This window comes from Geospiza fortis, unplaced genomic scaffold (assembly GCF_000277835.1).
Source record: "Geospiza fortis unplaced genomic scaffold, GeoFor_1.0 scaffold200, whole genome shotgun sequence".
In the NCBI taxonomy this organism is placed as follows: domain Eukaryota; kingdom Metazoa; phylum Chordata; class Aves; order Passeriformes; family Thraupidae; genus Geospiza; species Geospiza fortis.
In genome coordinates this window covers 1,038,767-1,061,718 of record NW_005054353.1, presented here as the reverse complement: position 1 = coordinate 1,061,718, position 22,952 = coordinate 1,038,767, and the positions used below count along the sequence as shown (strand labels likewise).

Below are 22,952 nucleotides of genomic sequence, written 5' to 3'. Positions count from 1 at the left end.
CCTTGCTAATGAAAAGCTGCAGAACTCATGGCTGTGAGGCTGTTTCACTGATAAGAAATAATAAACACCTGAGTCCAAACATGAACTACCATCTCAAGTGCCTTCAATCCTGACCTCAAGAACCCTCACTCTGTCACATCTCATGGCCCTACTCAGAATGTGTCTGTGCCATGACCTCACCAGGCTGGGCAAGCTTCCCTTCCACCATCACATCACCTGTCATACCGCCTCTCACACACCAGAGGGGAGCTAAGCTGAGGAAAATGATGTTATAGACTGACCACAGTTACCAAGAGCCATGGCAGCAAAACACATTGAAAGAAAAAAGCAACCAGAGGAAAATGTTCTCCTACCACATTGCTCTGTTTCTAGGAAGATTTTTCCTCGACTAATATTGGAAGTGGTCTGCATGGAGTCAGAGCACTCGTGGGATTTCTTTTAACAGGTATTCAGCTTCATGAGTTAGATATGTCGTTCCATGAAAAAATAAACCCAAAAATACTAAGGTGTTTGCAACAAATACAACACCTTAAGGAACTGATGAAGGGTTCTAAAGGATTAGAAATAAGATAAAAATGCCGTGGAGGAGAAAATTCAAACATTAAACAACCCCCAAAAAATCAAAATGGCCTACACACACACACACACACACACACACACACACACACACACACACACACACACACACACACACACACACACACACACACACACACACACACACACACACACACTCCCACACACACACAGAGTTACTTATTTATTTATTTATTTTCATTAAATTTCATGAATTGTTTTCTTTATATGTAAAAAAATCTCCCAGATTACCCCCCTAATTAAACCCAAACAGCCATCACCTTTTAAAACCTACAATTTTCTGTAAATCAGCAGGTTTTTGGTTTTGTGTATAATACTTTATAGAAGTAAAAATTCAGTGCAACTTATTTCAGAAAATCTTGTTTGTCTATAGCTTTGCCTTCAAATTTTCCTCACAAGTCTCTACATTTTCATACTTGCAACACAACAGAACTAAGCATATGTGGTTATAAAGATATTTGAAGGCATTACAAATCATCTACACTTTTCTGTAAATATGTATGACAGCCAAAGAAATTCTGTTCCCAATATAATACAGGTCCATTAAACAATTCTGCTCTGTGATTCAATATTAAAACATTTTACAAATATAAGGAACTGCAAAAGCACAAAGGAATTCTTTTAAAAATACTTTCTACCTTATTGCACCATTTTTCCCACCATTCAATTTCAAAGTTAATCAAAGCAGCAGCTCACTGAAACCATGTAGAGAAGCTCAAACCTGAATTTATCAATGTTTTCTGAACCATCAGTGCCCTTCAGAAGTCTTTCACTAATATTCACGTTTTATTTGTGAGGTGTCCCAAGACAAGTTATTCCCCACACTCCCACTCCTGGATGAATGATACTTGATTATTCATTTTCTAAGAATAGACTATGTAAATTACTTTTTGAAGTTTACGCTCTCCATCAGAATGTTTAAGAATGAAAGCAGTACTTAAATGACAGCAGGAAGTCCTTTTAAGCTTAAAAAAATATGCAATATATTTGCCAGCATACTGAATAGTCTTTGCATAAATAATTTCTTTGCTAGCCTTTGGTCATTTTTGCATTCCACTTTATAAACAGTGCAGATAATACATTACTTTTATCAAGATAATAATTGAGCAACACAGTCCCTGACAACTCATGAGATTAGGACCCTTATTTTTAGGGAAATGGCAGCAGAGAGGTGTAGTGATTAAATTTGTGTGCTCACCCAATGACTTAACAGCAGACTAAGTGTTAAAACACAGAGGCTTTTAACATATGTCAATAAACAAAGACAAATGTGATATTAATGTTGTGCAATAAGAAAGGATCTTTCTGTGTGAAAGTGTATGTTGGCTAAGGAATGCCTATGGTCAGCATTTTCTCCCACCAAATTCCTAATGATTGCTGCACTACTTCTGGCAAAAAATACCTATTTAGTTCTGGGAATAAAAATAAAAAAGGACTCACACTTTTGTACAAATCAAAACCAACCATTCAGAGGCCAAACTGAGCTACTAGATTAGTAATTACAAAAATGTGATGTTTGTGTGTTCATATCTAAACAAACAATAAAACAAACAAACAAACATTTGTTCTCTCTCAACATGGAATTTCTCCATATAGAAAGAATGTTTTATATACTACATTGGCTTTGAGTTACTAATGTTTCTGAAATTCACACAGTGAACTGAAGAAATTATGCCACCATAACAAAAATGTTAAACATTCACTAGCTGACAAAACTCAGAAAAATTCTTTTTTTTATATATAGATATTTTACTGTCCAGACATTTAAAACTTTCTATAAATCACCTGTGCCTGGACACCTTCCTTTTAAATAATCCAAGAACTAAAGCCCATTTATAAAAATCTTAGTATTTTCAGGCACCCTAGGTAAATGTGCATCAGATTTAAATTCCTGATTTTTTTATTCCTTCAAGTATTTCACTTAACTTATTTAGCATCTATTTAATTTCATTCATCTTCCCAAATTAATCATCAGGCATACATTTCATAGTAGGCATGAATAAACGATAATCATTCAGTTCATTGAGCAGAAGGAGTGACCTATTAAATCAAATACTCCAGATAATCCATTGATTTCTCACCAGACTTTTCTCAGATTTGCCAGGTTTTTTGCATTCCAACAGCTCATTTTAGCAGGAATCTAACTATGCATTCTAGTCAGACTTTAAGAAAAACAAAAATCAGGAACTGCATCCAGTTTTGCTAAGTACAGGTCCTATTCTGCTACACTGGAACTTTTTGGTAGAAACTTTATTAACTTAAAATAAAACTTCAAATAAAAATACCAGTTTATCTGGCATCACCTGGTCCAAATAAAATAGAGATGTGTTTAAATTCAAAGCCTTGTCCTTTCTTCAGTTTTATGTAGAAGTATTTGATAGTGGTTCAGAAATATCTCATGTATACTTTGAAAGAATTTTAAGAATTCCTTCCGTAGAGCTTTCAGAATTCAATTACTAACACTTCCCATAAACCCCAAAAAATTCCAGTTATAGTAAATATCTAACAAGCAATGCAAGTTTTATTACATCTACACTATCAAATGTTAAGAAGTGATTGAAAGAAAAGATGGGGATCTTTCTTTGCCTGGCTTCCTATGGAAAGAAGGCTTATGCAAGCCTATATTCCCTGCATATGCATGCAATTCATTTGCTTGTCTTGTAACTCCTTATGTACTTGCTAGTCAAATTCAAAAGGGTAAATATTTCAAAGGCACTATGTTTCTACAAGTTCTGGGAAAATAAGTAAGCGGGGTAAACCAGCAAGAAATTGGCAAAAGGAGCTCTGTCCTTATTAGAATTCAGGTGATTTATACAGAACAGAAAACATAAAGTCTATCTCAGACAGCAGTTCTCAATTTTCTATTTATTACACCATCCTCCATCTACTTGAAATAAAAATAGTAAACTAGGTGTAACATAATTTATAAAGCTTTCAAACTAATTATTTCTCTTTAAGAACATAACTCCAAAGATCAAAATACCAGTGTTTCAAAACACAAGAGATTTTTCCAAAATGCAATGCTTTCATGTCCTTTATTTCTCTCCATATGCACATACTCCTACACAACACACCTACACTTCCTGCAGAATGAAACAAGGCTGCATTCTCTTTTCAGCTTTGAACTTGGAACTGATACTGAATTTGCAGTGAAACTAAAACCATTTTGCCATGTGAAATGCAGACCTGGTCTATGAAAAATGTTGCCCCAAACCCACCACTGTTTAATTCTCTTTTGCAAATGCTCTTCCAATCTGTCCACCAGACAGGTGAAAATCTAGGTGCTAGACACAGCAATGAAAAACATCTGCCTACTTCTGCAGGCCTGATGTACACTCACGACAGGGTTGAAATGCAGTGACCACCTGTACCATGAGCAAATAACTCACTGTTGCATAACAGGGATCAGCAAAACTTTTTTTTACAAGTGTATGTTCAGTCATGGGACAAGGCATTCAGTTATCAGCTGCTTTCATAAAAGGTTATGGAGCTTACTCCAACCAGAAAGTTCATGTCTTAGAAGAAACATTAAATTCTATTCCATTTACCTACCTATTCTCTGACTATAAGAAAAGGCAACTTTCAGGATTCTGAGTGACAAAAAATTAATAACCTTTTCAGCCTCTCTAAAGTAGCTTCTTCCATTAAAGTCCTTCTTCATACTAAGAGCATGTATGAGGCTACTTTCCCAGTGTTACTGAAAAATTAGGCGCCATAGTCACTGGATTACACCTCATAAGACAGTGTTAAATTTGTGTCTGTGATATCATGGTTACTTCCAAACTGATAAATGTCAGGTTGTGTTAGATCTAGTGAAATTATATTTCACTGTCATGGCTAAAAACAAGACCTCACCAGAAGGCAGTAAAAACTCCAAGCCACAAAACCCCCGCACCCAATTTCATCTTTGATCGTGGAAAATGCTGTATTTTCCAAACACAGTGAAAAGAATTATAATAATTTTATAAATATGAAAGAAAATTACAGATTATTTTAGTAATGAACAAGCACATATCTTGAATGTGAAAACAGACACTTGGGTTAAATCATTATTCAATAGTGTGCCCAAGACAGCTTTTAAAGGTTGTCCTATTCATCTACTGCACTATCTTCCTTCATAAGTATGTTACATATATTACAGAATTACACACAAATACAGCAATCATTTTGCCTCTATCCAGACATGAGAGCTCTGCCTCTGTGCACTGTTACAGGTCTGTGTGAATCACTGAACAAACATGGAACTGATGAATTGCTGAGAAGGGGAGAAGTGGGTGGACAGAAAAACAGACATAACCTTTTTTTTTTCAATATTCTTTATCCCTTTCCTTGTTCACGACATATCAGATTTAAATCACTTATTCTATTATCTTATTCTGGTTGTAAAGCCTCCGTGGTTAAGGAGATTTATAAATACCTACAATTTGGGACTTCAGAACAGAAACCATGGATTTTCAGAGACAGATAGCATATAGATAGCAGTTTTGCTCTTTTCCCATGCTTCATTTTTGGCAAGGTGTCGGTAGCCATTGACTAATAAACTGAACTCCATGTTTGAAATACTTTTACAGCTGTGATTACAAACTGCATTGATTTAGTACATAGGGTTGGTTCCTAACGGTTCTCAAGGGAGTGACTGCTGAGATCATGCTAGACTTCAAAAGAATAAATTCAAAATCACCCCCTGAACAGCAAGATTTTAAGACAGAATCTCTTTCAATGTGCAAAGACCATGCATATGTGCATATTATCAATATAAGGTCTCAGTTTTCTTACAGCTTAGAACATGTGTGGCTATAGACTTGATGATTAATAAATATGAGGTATAGGAGGCTCACTGCCTCTTTACCTAAAATGTTTTTCTAGAATTGGTAACATTGGATGTCCCAGATCAATAATCAGTGTGGTATTCCTGCTATAAAAAGGTGACAGAAATAATGAAAGAAAACTCAAACTCAGACAGCAAGTAGGTGAAATTAAAAGAGAGGAAATAAAGTAAAAGATGGGAGCGAGAGACCCAGAAAAATTAGAAAGAAGAAGAATCATCACAGGCACTCTAGTTTAATGAACTATGGTCACTCATTCATAATCTTCCAACACATTAAACTGCTGTAAAGAAACAAATTTTCAAAGAAAGAATCCCCTGAAACTTCTCTGAGAATGAGATTTCACCTTTCAAATTTGCATCCATCCAACCTTTTCTAACCTCTGTAACTGGTGGCTTCATAATCAGAGACCTTTTATTTTGGTGACACAAAATATGTGTTAACTTCTACTGTCCCCTGAATTTTCCAATACAAATCCAATTTTGACAAACCTGGCATAAGAAAACTCTAAAGGTAAAGACTCCAACATCACATGAAATTTCAGGAGACTGAAATTGCATGGCACTGCAGCAAGACAAGAAGCTTTTTAAATAAGGGAAATCTGTGTGGTCCACTAAAGCAGAGAGCATCTCTTAATTAATTTTGTTACTATACAAGGCATTTGCTCTTTGACATTAATTTTATATTTTTACTCCCACTTTTTGCATGTAAATATCAAATATTTCAACTATATTATACCCACGATTTTTTCCAGAGTATAACAAATACATAAACATTTTAAAATACAAGTGTGCTGGTTTAGGTTGGGGTAGAGTTAATTTTCTTCACAGTGGATAGTACAGGGCTGTGTTTTGGATTTGTGCTGAACCCAGGGCTGATAATATAGGGATGTTTTTGCCATTGCTGAGCAGGGTTTACACAGAGCCAAGGCCTTTTCTGCTTCTCCTACTGCTGCCCAGGTGAGGAAGCTGGGGGTGCATGGGAGGTTGGGAGGAGACAGAGCCAGGACAGGTGACCCAAACTGACCAAAAGGATATTCCAGACCATGTGGCATCATGCTCAGTAAGTAAAGTTGGAAGAAGCAGGAAGAGGGGATTTGTGGAGTGATGAATTTCACCTTCCCAGGTAACTGTTACACCTGATGGGGCCCTGCTCTCCTGGAGATGGCTAAACACCTCCCTGCCTACGGGAAACACTGAATTAATTCCTTGTTTTGCTTTGCCTGTGTGCATGACTTTTGGTTTCCCTATTAAATTTTCTTTATCTCAAGCCATGAGTTTTCCAGTTTTTACCCTTCCATGTCTCTCCACTGTCCTATTACTGAGGCAGTGAGTGAGTGGCTGCTTTGCTGGCTGGGGCTAAATCATGACAACAGGCTGTCCTTCAACCCAGTAGTGTCAGGCACACTGCCTCTTAAAAATAAACCCAGTAGACCATCTGATATGTATATGTAGCTTCACTTGAAAAAAATAGTAGTATGTTTTAACAATTTTAACAGTTGAAAAATAAATGAAATCAAATTCAATAGTCTCTTCCTTAGAGCCTTTAATTCAAAAAAAGAAAATTCTTAGTCAGTGCTATCTCTTGAGAGAATACCATCACCTCTCATTTCATAGTATTGAACTCAATGCTGCAAAATTGTTTATAGAGAAGCCAAATATCTACTTAATTTCAAAAAATCCTCAGCATCTAGCCTAAACTTATTGGATAAACTGAATGACTAAAGTAAGTGGCAGATAACAAATGAAATCTACAAGTGAACTATCCATTTTTGCAGCAATGTGTAACTGAAAAGACATCTTGGTATTGACTTCAAACTAAAAAGGTGGAGGAAGCTGAGATGCACAGAAACCCCACTTTTGCTTTTATGACTTTTTTTATACTTTATAATTTCATTTTATTGTTTCTCACACACACAAAATCCCCTCAAAAAGCAAAACTGGCATCCATGGCATTTCTGGATTTTGAACAATAATGTTTTCATTTAGTAGAATATTCTGGTGTGATCAGAAAAGATAATAGTCAAAGTGTAAGACTGACAAACGCTGAAGAACTAAAAGGGCTACAATATTGAGCAGGTACCAGACTGGGATACCAGTTTTCAAAACTCTAAATACGAAGCTATTTCTGTGAACTACATGCCTACTTTTTATAAACTGGGTAAATAAATTAAGAAAAACTAATCTAGAATCTATTTATGCAAATATCTGGATTTGATGTCAAATATTCAAAATAATGGAAATTTTTCTAGTGAAATAGACCTTTGTGTTTTGCAGGCACAGGTAGAACAAACATCAAGAAGAAACAAATCATACCATTTATGATGCTGATAAAGCAGAACAGATGACAAATACAGTTAAAAGAAGAAAATGCTTGGTATAGTCATTTCATCACAGGCAAAAATAAAGGAAATGCATAAATGAATTGTAAAAAAATGGATAAATGGTAAAATGAAGGATATTTATGAATTAATGGAAGTCCTTGAAATTAACCTGCTGTCTTACTACCAGTGATAACATGACAACTCACTACTGTTCAGCAAACAGATTTTCAGGGTTAGCCCCTTTTAATCACAAAACAGCATTTAACTACATTAATGAACACGACTGTAATCTTAGTTTCAGCAGATAACATCTTGAAGTGCTTCATGATAATCTGGAAATAAACATCAGTGCAAAGGAAAAGAGAATTTGTTCAGCATATTTCAGAATGATCACTAAAAGTCTCAGCTGGACAGTAATTTTTTTTTGATGATCACCTACTTTACTTCTTGCAGACAGTACCATATGATTAAATACAGAACAAATTCCAAGAAAATCTTATTATCTTGATCAGTGGTAATGAAGTTTCACTTTAGACTCTTAAGTGGCCAGAAAATACTCCTAAAATAAATAATTTCTTGAACTCCATAAGCAGAAATGCCAAAAAATGCACTTTCTATGGTGAATGATTTTGAAAACAGTGAATTTTAACTGTTTATGTCTTGACTTCCACAAATGCCAGACTTTAAGCAATGTAAAAAGACTGACTGAAACTAGAGATTAATCACAGTGTCAAGTCTGACAAAATTATGGACTAAATATCACGGTGATCAGCAGATATTCTACTGAAAGCAGATCTCCTTTATCTCATTTTACAAAATATGTTACATTAGACTATCAGGGCCCCAAAGACAGCACTAAACAAAAATGAGAATAAAAATAAACATGTATTTGAAAACTATGCATTTGATTATTTTTAATTTTAGAAGTTTTAACTTCTCTAAAGTTGAAAAGTTGTTCCATAGTACTTGCACAGATGATGCTGGTATGATGTGGTGGCACATTAGCAAGGAAGGTTGCAAATGTAGAATGGATAGTTTCAATAAGTGATATATATACCTGTTACTGTTTTTGTTTTGACAGGACTGCTGGCGTACTCAGAGGCTTGATTTGACTGCTGTCTTGCCAAAGGTGCACTTCCAACTGATGCTTCATCCTCTTTCTTTCGAGTTACCGACACACCAAGTGGAACAGCTCCTACAGACTGCTAGAAAAAGAAGTACCTTGTGAACCACTAAAAATCACAACACATTAACATAGAATTATGGCATTGTCAAGAGAAACATGTTTTAAACTAATATTTGGAAATGTATAGAAGACAACTTGAAACACTGATTGGAGCACAAATATTTTGAAAACAAATGGAAATAAAATGCTACGTTCAGATTTGCCAAAAGGATATTCCAGACCATGTGGCATCATGCTCAGTAAATAAATTGTAAGTAAGTAAAAGTGTAATTCTTTATTTCAGTCCTGTTAGTCTGAGGAAAAGCTCTATAAAAGCAAAAAAGGGAAATAAAACTAATGTTAGAGTACCATGGTTGTTAGCCAACCAAAAACAACAGGAATAAACCTGGCTGATGACCAAAGTAAAACAATTATCTAAATGTTCAATGGAAACCAAAAAATTTTATCCAGATATGAAGACCCAAAGACACTTATTAAGCTTCTTTAAATTCCAAAATATAGGATGTATTTATATTTCTTCATTATTGTGCTTCTTCCCAACATTTTAAATACAAGATTTAACTGCTACTGATTGTGACTGTTGTGACTTTCAAGCATACCAATAAATAAGAACCTGCTCAAAATGTGAAACTGCTGACATATACAAAACTACAAAACTGTAGGCATTGAAACTAAGTTTGAAGGACTGCATCCTTATTTTAAGATTAGACAAGAGTGATGTGTATTAATCTACATGGATTCTAGAACAAATGAATAGTCTATTGGCTTTGTTGTTACTCTTTTGTTTATGCAAGCAAGAAAAGACAAAATTATTAAAAACAATTTGATCCTCAATGTTGCTATACAGTTGGCCCCTAACATTTTGTTGTAACATCAGCTGCTATGTAAACTGCAGATGCATCCCAGTTGACAAAAGCAGAATACTTCTACCACTGATTTTGCAGACGGTTATCATTTAAAGATGACAAAGTTCTTTTCTAAAGATCAGACATTAGGATTACACGCATCTTAATTTTTGTGTAATTTAATTTTGTTCACGTTGGAGTGAAAATGTAATCCATACAGCTGTGTAATGAGAAACCTCACACATTGCATTAGGAATCTCTGTGGGAAACAAATTCATGTGAGGCGGGAAATGTGCTTGTAAATTTTCTCCAATAGAAAACAGATCACTGAATTGAGCAGTGTGCAATATGTGCATAATACAAAACCCCAAAACAAACAGAAAAATCATTTAATTGAAGGAGAATGGCTTCCAAACGCCTTCACCATTTTCCACTATAAAAGTAAATTAAAGTAAGACAATCAACTATTTAATCCTACTCCAGTGAAAACAATCCATTTATATATACAGTGGTATGCAAAGTTAATAAAAAAATAATAATTTCAAGGACAAACAGAACTCTCATCTCTCCTCCTCCCCCTGAATGTACAGTCATTAGCTTTGTCTCCAAAAGCACTAAAATTTTTTCTGGACTACAGTAACATGCCACCTTGGCATACCCTCTAGTTATAACAACAAAAATCCCCATCAGCTTTGAAAAGACAACCTTTACACCACAAAAATACTTCCCACTTGCATACAGAGACAGGATCTGAAGTTTTGTAAACTTTCATCAGACATTTTACATTACTTATTCTCAAAATCTCACAATTTATCTGATACAATTTTCATAAGGCATAGCCATCTGCAGCTTTCTCATGACAGCAACTGTTGAGCCACAATTTGGCAATTCTGGATGTAACACTGCAAGAACACTGACTTGCCAAAGTGAAGCAAGAATTTCTGAAGAATGAATGTAGACAATACAGGACAGTACAAAAGACAATAGGATGGAAATACTGCCTGAAGAATTTGTATCTACTTCTGAACCACTGAAGAAATGGATCAGCAAAATATAATAAGTTACACTACTAGTCAAAGAGTGTAAAACATGAAGGCTATCACAGCCAGATAAAGCTGGAAAAAATTATGACCAAATATTGAGTGCTGATCTGGACAATGAAACAGCTGTTTTATCTTTGCTCACTGAAATCAAGCCTGATGTTTCACCGATGACACCCAGTACAATCTTGTCAGGTTTTTGGCATAAGATTCCTGGTTAAAAGAATCCAGAAGACAAAAGATCAGCATTGAACTAGATGGAAAGGATCATCAAGATTTGGGGTTTAGCCACAAACTGATGAGAAAACTGTGGCTTGGGAAACAGCAGATGACAAGAGCCCCACAGCTGTAAGAGAAGGTGAATCTGATGGGAAAGGAGGCACTGCAGGCTAGAGTTATCATAAGCATTTCATCACAAGAATCCAAAAAGCCAGCTATAAAGTAGGATGTAGTAAAGCTTAAATACACCTACTTGGGATTGAGCTTTATGGTTACTAACTGGTAGTGTTATAGAAGACAGAAAACACGTAACAAAGTTCTGGAACTACAGCAGCTTTTATATGAGACTGTTTTGTTGACATAAAGTCAAAATCAGATTTGGTTCTAGAATACTGACAGTTTTATCAATAATGTTTTGTGGCAACTATATACAGAATACTAAAATAATAACAGTTCACATATTTCAGAAGAAGAAAGGTCACTACTTTTCAAATGTAATTAGGTTTTTAAGCAGTAGCTGAAAAACTATAGATAAGCAATCCTTTTCTAAATTTAATCTTTATTGGCACAAATAATCTGACACATTACATACCATGTGAAGTATGTGTACACAAAACACACACATATATATGCCATTTAAGCATGCAAATAGATAAACAGATACCAATTTCTAATTTTTTTTTTTACTTCAAACTATGTGGTCAACATGACTTTGGAAATGATAAAGATCTAAAATCAGAGAAAAGCTCGGAAAAATAATAGCTAAAGAACATCTTGCCAAAAATACAACGGGCCAAGTATTTCCTGATTTACGTGGAGACATGCCAACTAACTAAACCTAAAATATCTATAAAGAGGACTAATTTGCCTTAGGTGAATTAGTATTTCATTTTCCTTGGGATTTTTTTGTAATTAAATATTTGATTTCTGAATTACAATTTCCCACAAATGTGAGGCTGAAGAGACTGTAGGCAGATCTGGGAGCATGAGAAATGAGTTTTACAGAAAATGTGAACACCTGAACAGATGAATAACTTTCATTCAAGGGATGCCTATACAGTCACCTCCCTGAAAACAAAACCAAAGGCTAAAGAATATTCCAAGATAGGAGCCTAAATATTATCACTGGCTTTTGAACTGTCAAATTCAAAAGCTTGAGCCCAGACATGAATGGCTGTCCTTGAGATGGTACAGAACCCAGTTTTCCCATGTGGTGGATGCTGCATGCACACAGACCCATGGTTACACCTGCAGTAGCTTGCAGCTAGCATGCAGGAAGAAAAATCAACAAAGTCTTTGGAGTGGGGATGGATGGCAGCTCTGCTCAATACATGGTCTTTATTGAACATCTGAGATCACTGTCAGGCAATCACTATCTAGCTCAGAGAAGAATATTTACATTTGCTTACAAGACTGTCCAAACTGTACCAAAATGAGCTGTGACAGCAAGAAGGATCCACCCTGCCTAACTTGCAACAAGCTCTAATGACATGAAAATGCAATCATTGTTTGACTACTGAGTTACATTTAATTGTTTTGATTTCAAGATTACTAGTACACCTAAATTGTTTCCGAGAGTTCAAATAAAGCAAGGCATTAGGCCTAGTTCCCAATTAAAATTAAATGAATTAATAAAAATTAATTAATTACAATTAACTGCTAAATAAAAAAAAGATTTGCTTCACCCCTGGGGTGCACAAAACCACCTTCTTTCCTGGCAGGTGGACTTGCTAATTCAGATGAAATTCTATGATTGCTTCAGGTAGGCACTTCAGGTACTGGAAAAGTGTTCTGCTGAAATAAAAGACTGATAACTGATTAGCTGTAATGTTTCCAAACATATGGTTTGACTTATGGTGGACTGATGTCAGCTGAGACACCCCTCATTTTCACCAATGAAAGCATTCCATCAGCAATTTCAAGGGGCCTCTAAAAGTAGAAGTTACAAGGTTTGAGTTCCACGTAGCTTTAGTTCCTTAAGCAAGAAGCAATATCATTTCTGTATCCTTCAGAAACTTAAATGTTTTCATGGGGTAAGAGGTGACAGATCCTGACAGGGATAAAGACAGTGCTTCTGACCTGCAAGCAATATCAGAAATCAAAATCTGTCATAATCTGAGAAATCTCTGCACACCAAGAAGGGAATTATGTTTACTATAGGAACATGCTTGTTTTATCAAAGTATTTCCAGCTATTTTTTCAAGGTAAACAAGGCAACACAGCTTTGCCCTCAACAGCCAGCTTTGCTGCAACATGGAATAATCCTAAATTTGGGTACTGAAACTTCCTCTTACGTTTTGTCATTCATTCATTGCTGCTCATTATCACACATCTGGCTCTTAAAGCATCAAGGATGTGCAATATTCCAAAAGTCATTCTAAGACAGAACAATTTTAAGGATCTACTTGCTCTACAAGAGATTACTGATCAAGTCATAATAACAAAATTATTTCATCTTAGTCAAAAATTCCAGGGAGATCTCTGATGCAGACTTCTCAACAAAGTACCACCTGAAGTACAACATCAAGATTGGCATTACACTCAGTTCATGATGAACTTTCCATAAAGCAGTGAAAGGATTTCATAATACAGTAAAATTCCTAAGATAATGGTAAAGAGAAAATGAGCAGAGAAAAAGCAGAGTTGAAGAAAAAACCACTTGATTAAATTGAATTGTTAATGACTGATTTTTTTAAATCTACCTACACAGCTGAGAAAAAATTCTTGGGTTTGAATTGGGATACACAGTGTTCCATGGAGCAGATGTTCAGGAAAAGGAGAAATTTGGATTCTGAAATGACATTCCAGTGTTTCAAAGCATGATGAATCTGGAAGAAGTGCAATGTCTTTCTCTTGGTTGTTTTGATATATGACTAAGGACATTCACCCTGACCTCCTGGGTTTAGATCTAGTCTGTTAGTGAAATGCTCCTTAAATTAGCTAGTAACACCTGCACATGAATGGAGCAGCCAAAAAAATGGACAGAAATATGAACAATACAGATCTATATTAGGCATCTATGAGTACATATTTTTAATAATTCAGTCTTTTCCTAAAATTACTAATTTTAGCTCACATAAATCAATGTAAGAAAAGTATTGACAAGTTACAAATTAATGTGTATTTGAGAAAGGTGACACATACTGATTTATAAATTTATTGCAAAAAGTATCACACATGTTGACTGTCCCATATCAAAGTATAGCTAAGGCTTCTTATTAAGGAAAATAAACTCTTCAAATTTTTATCTTGCAAAGCTAAGTATGGGCTTTTAAAAGAGTGCAAATGTACAAAAACAGCATTGGTTTTAAAAAATAAAACAAGCCACAGCTGAAAGTCTTTTAAAATAGTCATAATGAGACATTAAAGAATACTTAAAAATTACTAGAAACAAGGCCTTGCTGACACAAGACTCACCAGAAAAAATCTTCCAAAAAAGTCAAAATAAAATATTAAATTACTGAAAACAAGGCCTCTAAATTTGGCTTTGTTTTGCTTTTCATTTGGAAGTCATTGTTAACGAGCTATAAACAGCATGAGTACAAGAAGTCACTCCATAGCGGTATCTTTGCTAAATTCTGGTCAAATTAACCTTTCATAAACATTTATAAAGAATTTACCTTCTCAACAGGGCATTCAGACTAAAGAAACACAAGAGGTTAAGGCAGATAAGCAACTGGTGCACAAACTACTCCCACACTGAGTGCTGCTACACTTCCAGCTCATTGTACAAAAACAATCCATAGACACCAGTTGTACAATTCTCAGCTGCTGGGCAGCAAGGTGCACAGAGAGCTTTGCCTAGCATTAGTCCAACGGTATTAAATGAAGAGGGATGATCCTCACTGGGCTGCATGTACCCCACACCCCAGCATGGCAGTCAGTCACTGTTCTGTTCCAGCTGAATAAAATGTCACTGAGGCTAAAGAGACATGGAAATGTTATGAGTTTTATTATGTTCCATATTTCTAACTTGCCATGCTTTCAGACACGGTGAATATTTCAGCAGATATAAAATACATGTACTACTAAATTGGCACTATAAACCTAAACTCAAAATCCCAGAAAAACAGCCAAAAGGCAAACAAAAATGAAGACATTCATATGTAAAGGTGCCTCATCTCCATGGGAAACCAGACAATCTCAGCCCCATCCTGTATGAAAGCAGAAGTTTACATGACTATAGCTGTACAAATAGATAGATAAATACTTTCATTTAACTTATTTTATCAAGTACTAACATTATGAGTTTAACATGTACACAGGGCCAAATGTACTGAAAGGTTTTCTAACTGTCTTTTCAGACAGAACTCACAACTTTGACTTACTCAAAATGATAGAACTAAAGCATTGTTTTAAAACTTAAAATGTCTTAATATTTAAGATCTCTGAATCATACAAAGAACTTCTAAAGAAAGTCTTTTCTTTTTTTTCTGTTGCTATTGTGTAAGACTGACAGTTAGAAGAGAGGAAGATAAGAACAGAGGATGATAAGATCAATAACATTTTGACCATAACTCTTGCTTGAAAGCATTGTATCTTATGGCTCTTAAATGTTCAAAAATTAGGAAGGTTTTATAGAGCATTTTTGTTTGGTTATACTAGTTAGATTATGGTAACAAGCTGAATGTTTCCAAAAAATAAGGCACAAGGCCTAACTTTGACTAGAATTCTTATTGTAGAATAATTACAGCATTATATAAAGAAAAAAGTCAGTGGTTAAGTATAATTTATTACAGGTATAGTTTTCTTTTCACATAAAGTCTCTTCATGACTGCTACAGACAATCTAATTTGTACTATTACATGCAGTTCATTACCACAGTCAAGTTAACGATGCAAATGGTATGACATTGACAGTTGAGTTTATAAACTCATATTTAAAATAATTTCCTATTGCTAAGACATTTTAAATGCAAAATAACATTAGGATTGTGATACAGTAATTGTAATCTGAAATAGATTATGAAAAAATTTAGAAGGCTGTATGAGGTAATGACATAAGTTACAAAATAAATACTTAAACAAAATTTGGCTAAAATTTTACCACCGATGATCAAAACCGGGTACAGACTAGTTTCCTAAAGTAGTCACTTAACGCATCTAGTCACCCAGTATCAAAAGAGCCCAGTATCAAAGCACTGACTAACAGCTGATTAAATACACTGATGTTAAAGACAGACTTTAATACAAACACTTAAAATAAGCAGGACAAGCGGGATTGGTTACATTTTGGAAGGCTACATAACAATAAAATGTAGATATATGGTTTGTTTTGCAAAAGACATACACCAGGAAATGTGCTGCTCCAGTTGGGATGCAGGAATGAAGAACAACTCAATGTATTTAAAAACAGAGTAATTTTATTAAAACTATCATAAAGCTTCACTGTTACAGTGAAGTTTTTTAGATGCTGGTGCAGAATGAGTTTAATGGGACTCAAATTAATGTTTGACAATTACTACCTAACGAGGTAATTTGGATACAAGAAACAAATGTTTACAAGTAATGTTTATCCTCCCACTTCAAGGGCCCAGAATTAAACTTCTCTGATGTGCACAATTATGAGACAAATATTGAGATTTTTACATTTGTCACTTAATAACTGACCACTTGTGAGACAGAACATCACTGGTGACATCAACCACCAGTTTGATCAGCTATAGCACATTTAGGTTCTAGGAAATTCTGCAAAACAGCAGTTAGAAATAAATTTAGTTTAAGGGAAAATCAGTGTTCTTTTCAGGTCAGGAATATGTGGCATGAAAATCAGGGTTAAGAACATGTCAAGGGAAGGATTGCACCATGCAGAACCCCAGCCTCAGCTGCTTCTATCTTTGTCAAGCACACCGTATGCAAATATGTATTTTGACATCATATACAGATCTGCTACCCACTTCTGTCAAATTATGAACTGTGTGGCTCATCTCCTATTAAAATGGGGTTTATTAAGAGTGCTGCTGACTTTATAACCAGTTATACAGTTATTTGATAGATCATCACAAATTTTAAAATATGACGCACTATTCAGACTCAAGGCTTATGAGGTCTCAGGAGTTAAGAACAGTTGCAAAATATTAATCCTAGAAGGTGATCACAAACACATCTTCTTTGTTCTTTTAATTAAAAGTTAAAAAGTTGTGAAACTACAATTTTAATATGCCAACTTAACATTTTAAGTAATTCAAAATAAGATCAACAGTATGTGCAAAAAATCACAAGAAAGCGCTAACAAACTACAAATACTTGGAAAAATGAACTGCCATATATAGAAGTGAAAGTTTCCCCTCTCCCCATCCCTTTTCCTCCCCAAATACATACCTGCTGAATGTGCCTGCTGCTGACTCGTTTCTGAGGTTGGTAGATAAGCCACGTATACAGGACTGGATCAACATTAATTGCTAATCCTTGTACACTGGACAAGAGAACAGCACCTGCACACCATAGAAAAGAGAAAAACAATTAAATTACCTGCTCAAGAATCTCCTTGTATGTATTCAGTTTTCTTGCAAACAAATCATATTTAATGCAGACTTTTATTTGGCTTGGACTACATATATAATAAATATTAATACTTAAAGAATAACTTCAATAACATATTCAAAGTGAGAAACTTACCAGCACTATATGCACACATAAAAATATGCAGCAACTTGCATATTGATTTGTTTGTTACACCTTTTTGTCAAGACAAATGTTTGTTTTCACAAAATTGCTTATGCAACTGAATACACACAACACCTTCCCTCAAATTCTCAGCCAACATTAACACTCGGCAAAAAATGAGTCAATAAGACCCTTGACAGAAAGGGAAGAATACAATGCATGATTCCCCAAATCCTCAATTAAAAAACCCCCATGGTCTAGGGCAGTGAGTTCTTTTAATAAAGACATGCCTACTTCACACTAGCTCTGCCCAAAGCTCAGGACAAACATGTAAACATGGTCATGAATATTCTTTAGAGGATGAGTTAGGCAAAATAAGGCAAATTTTTTAAATGACAACGCTAGTGGCCTCCATACTGTGAGCTCTTAGGATTTTCCTAAACTTTACAATATACCTTATTTTCTTTAAATCTCGCTTTCTAGGATTTGGGATTACAAGACAGGGCTACTTTTTTTCTTAAAAGTAAACTTCTAGTTTTCTTTTGAGAAGAAAACCTCACATGGAAAATGTTAAGGCTCAAAACAGGAGAAAAACTACGTCAGTACCCAGAAATATTAGCATATACATCAAACCATGAGCACTAAAACCCTAATTATGAAGCACTAGCCCCATTAAACCTGTATTAAAAATCTGATTATACATTGGTGAGGCTTTTTTCCTAATAGTACAGATAATGTATCTATTGCAGCAGAACATAATTACAGAGCTGTACAACTCAGAAGCAAATGGGTTAATGGAATACAAAGATAGCAACTATACTGAAAAAGTGTAGCAACTAGTAGTAGGCAGTTATCTTTTCACGTAAGCTTTGCAATTTTACTACAAATTAATATAAGAACTAATGAAAAAAGTAACAAAATAAATTTAAAACAGAAATCCTGGTTACTGGAAGATCCCATCCCCAAATTCCACAGAATTACAGTAGTTCTATAATACCAAGAATCATAGTTCCTAAAGCAATACACACTACATTTACTCTGTGGTATACAATGTAATTATGCAGCAATCTGAATTTAATAATAAATTCAAATACATTCAGAAAGCTTGACACACAATTCAATGTACTTTCCAAAAAACAGTAAAAACATGTGCCTCAAAAGACACATCAGCAAAACTGTAAATGGGAAATTAATGAAAAAAATATAAATTATGAGTTTATTGTATATAACAAAATTTTAAAGCCAGCTGAATTCCAAATGGCAGAAGACCCACCAACCTGGGGTGACACAAGCAAAGCCTGATGAGCACAATGGGAAAATGGCAGTCGGAAAACACACAAAGATAAATCATCTGCCTAGCCCAGGCTTGGAGTTGGAACACACACTGTGAGGAACTCCTATATACAGACTAGTCCATGTGAACTGAAGGTTTTAAATGTCAGCAATAAACCTTGGAAATAAATCTGCAGTTAAAGGAAAAGCCAATGTCAAGTATAAATGGGTAACATGCAAGCAAGAGCAGTGAATATGCCTTGTGGCAGGATGTGCAGGAAACTAGAAGAAGGAAGCAAAAGGTAACAGAGGATTGATAAAATATATGTTACAGTTATTATCTTTTATAAGATGTTTATATGCCAGTGTAAAAGACTCCTGCATCTTTAAGAGACACTGCCTGTTGTCAGCAGTACTTAATGAAAGGTTTAATATACATGTGATACGGAAAGTGGGAGACAGACCTCCCAATGAGTGCAGCACAAAGGCAGCCTACAGGCAAAGTCAACAGAAAATCCCACATTTCTAGCAGACTCCTGAAAAGAAAAATACAGTGTTACTGCAGCACATCATTCTAGTAACTTCACAGAGTTTCTTAATTACTGAAAAAAGGAGCTACAACTAAGAAGTTCAATACAAGTAAGTCAAGCTTTGAACTTAAACTCTCCTTTCCCTTCAATGAAGTCAACATTAGCACAATCCCATAAATTCAAAAGTAAGGCAGCACAAATAGCAAACATTCTTCCAGTTATCTTTTGATAGCTTGTGCCCAGGATATTAAGAAAATAAAACAAAACAAGCAAGCAAAACAAACCCAGCAGAAGTACTCAGATAAGCATTTACATTATTTGCCTTTCAGTTTGACTGTCAGGTAACTTCAGCTTCCTACTAAGCCACCTCTGTCACACTAAATTACTGAAATTTACTGCTGTGTTTGCTACTCAGCCACTATATTTAAGGGCAGTATAATCACCTATGTAAACTTGTTTTCTGTGTAACAGCTTTCTTCAAAATCAACATCAATTAAAAAAAGTTTCTCAGATTTGCCTCCTGTTTTCAGGTCAAGAAATAAGAATCCTCCCAAGTTTTTAAGGAAGTTCTTACTAATTTGAGGATCAAGCTTGAAGCCGGTGGCAGACTCCTCATATGCCTAAAATAAATTAAAAAATTGCTATTCTGTCACAATCAAAATGCAATGCTCGAGTTCCCTGGATTTCATTAAGATTGTGGAGAGCTTTCTTTTCTCCCCCTCCCCTTTTTTCCTTTTAATTAAATTTACATTTCAGAAAAAAAGCAGACCTTAGTCCCATAGCATACTAGGGTTTCCTTTCCAGATCTCAGTTCTGGCCAGAGTTATCTATTACATCTATCTAGTAAGAGATTTGAAAAATAAGTATTGGACCCAACACCGTGTAATCTTTAATGTTTGAGAATTTCCTGAGTCATGGTGTCATTTGCCAGGCTCAGTTTGGGCAAATAATTTCCTTCCTCCACAAATTCCCACTCTCTCCTGAAGGAATAGAAGGCAGGGAGGCTGCAGTCAGGCAGAGGAGGATGACAAAGGGAAGGCAGCAGAGCACAGCGATGCTTGGCTCTGTCATCCTGTGGATGAGCTTCCTGCAAAGTCTCCTTGGATGAGGACAGCTGCAACAACAGCACTTTTCTTCCCAAGGGAGGGGGCCCTGCAGAAGATACCTGGGGCCTCCTGCTTGGGCTGGCCCCACTGCCACCTCCTCCCACTTGGAGTGCTGAGCATAGGCTGCTGGAGGAGCAGGGACGAGAGGGGTCATCAGCCTGGGGCTCCCCCATAGAAACTCAGGGGAAAAAAGTGGGGAAAACAGGTAATGTGGTACACTTCTGGTGAGGTGGGAGAGGACACCCACCCTGAGAACACAGCTGCAAAGAACAGAGGCCAGAGGGAAAGGCAGGATGGGTGAAATATGGCAGAGTCCAGCAGTAGAGTTGTGGAGCTGAGGAATGTTCAGTCATCACAAAAGAACAAGAAAGGGCCTCAAATATCAAAGAGACACAAGAAAAGAATGAAAGAGGCAGGACAGTGAAAAAATAATGTGGAAGTGAACGAGCACTTTGGGAAGGAGAAGGGAGGTGGCAACCCTTGGCAAAAAAACACTTTTTGGAGCTGCACAAATCTTGTGAATGAGTAATCTGCATTACTGAATCATTCTGAACAATCTGGAGAAAAAAAAATACTAGGAAGAGCAGACAATAATATTACCATTTATGCATCTGAAAATTATCTTTTGCCACAACCACCACCACCCTAGCAGAATTTTTTCCAAATTCTGCTTTGTGTGTATGCAGTACCCAAACACACCTTAATGTTATTTCCAGTAAAAACCTCCAGTAACACATTTCAGAAATCCCCCTATAAAATAAACTGAAAAACCTCTATGGGAAACTGAAGTTTGAGTTGATGTACATTTTCTGTAGGGGAGGGATTACAAATATGAACAAATGGAATGACCTACAATAAAACCTAATTCTGACAAGATACGTATATTTTTAGTAACTAACTTAAAAAATAATACACCATCTTGCTATATAAACTGCACCATGAATTATTTTAGGATTGAGCACTCGTGGCTCCTAGATCTCTCAGGACACATGAATGATATTTAGATGCTAACAGATTGAGTTAGCATCATTCATTTAGTAACTAATTATCTTAAATGATACCTGAGAGAAGAAATATAATTATTACTTTTTTTTTCTTTCTGTTTTGAAGGGCATTTTCACTAAGGCATACTATAAAAATGCAGATTTGCATACTACACCCAAGTGAAGAGTTCTATTTTATACAAGTATGCAAGTAACTAATTCTTTCTGCTGACTCAAAGCAGATGCATTGTAAATCCCTAAGTGTGGAAATATCTAAGTCTGTTTAAATTTAGCCTGGGAGTCAACTAAGGGAAAAAGACTCCCCTTCACTACTCTGCTTACCCACATTCCAAATAGGCTTTACCAATTAGTTATCCTGTGGCACCACAGCCATTTTCAATAACATCCCAAAATGCAGAATGAGAGCTGAAGAGTTAGAAATTGCAGTTACACTGCACAAAAATTAATCATACAACTTTGGTATACTCTGGAATATCAAGGGCAAAGCCAATATGACTGTCTTGCAAAATAATCAGCTTATCTAAGAGATCTTGTCCTGCATTTCATCCTCCACTGCTGAGTCACACAAGGGAAACAGATACTTCAACCCACATCAGTTTATGTGACTGTCAAAAATTATTTTTACATTATAGCTGCTACAGTAAGTTAATAAATTTTGTCTAACTACTGAAGTATATATCTGCATGTCTCTCTATTCAAGGTTGACTTCAATGCCTACAGATGCAAACATTATTATAATTTTATCTCAGAAAAAACTCCAAGCCTACTGTACTTGCATAGAGTTTTACATTCACCAAGTGCTTAAAATAACTCTGGAATCAATTATTTTATTTGCTTAGACCAATATTAGAGTATTTCACTAAAACAGAAGTAGTGGGTTAAGACTTTCCCATTAACTAAGGCACTTTGGTCTGTAATATCAAACACAGCTTTCTTATAAAAGTTATTCTTTGCCCAAGAATACATACCTCAAAAGATTTTAAGCATCATTCTTTTTTTTAATTGAAAAAGCTTTTGATATTCAGAAACATTCACTAAGAACATACTTCTACTGCTATCATGACCTTCTAATTCATATTGAGGTTTATAGGAGAAAACCATTTAAAAAAAGGGGTTCTACATAATTATTTTTATTTAAAAAATAGAGAAAGTGAGGCAGAGAACTGCACTTATTAAATCCCACAGCAGGACCCGCAGGTAGAATTCAGATGTTTAAGTTATGAGCCACTGCTAAGTGGCATATATATTAGCCTACTGTAGCTAATAGAAAAAATTTAATGTATGAGTCCTTCCTGTGTTAATCATAACTAAATCAGAGAGGTCCAATTTTAATTGAATGTTCTGATAAGCCATCATCATATTTTTAAAGACAAAAGTATCCTGTCTTTATCAACATACA

At 35.4% G+C, this 22,952-nt stretch overlaps 1 protein-coding gene across 1 annotated transcript in view; it reads right to left on the bottom strand.

Moving 5' to 3' along the window:
• The window catches only part of VPS13B (vacuolar protein sorting 13 homolog B), a 431,388-nt gene that overhangs the window by 218,804 nt on the left and 189,632 nt on the right, over window positions 1-22,952 (bottom strand). Inside the window, exons 20-21 of the mRNA XM_005423449.3 lie at window positions 17,357-17,469; window positions 8,804-8,951 (exon numbers count right to left, since the gene is read on the bottom strand). Coding sequence (XP_005423506.1) covers window positions 8,804-8,951; window positions 17,357-17,469 — 261 coding nt within the window. The remainder of the gene's footprint in view (window positions 1-8,803; window positions 8,952-17,356; window positions 17,470-22,952) is intronic.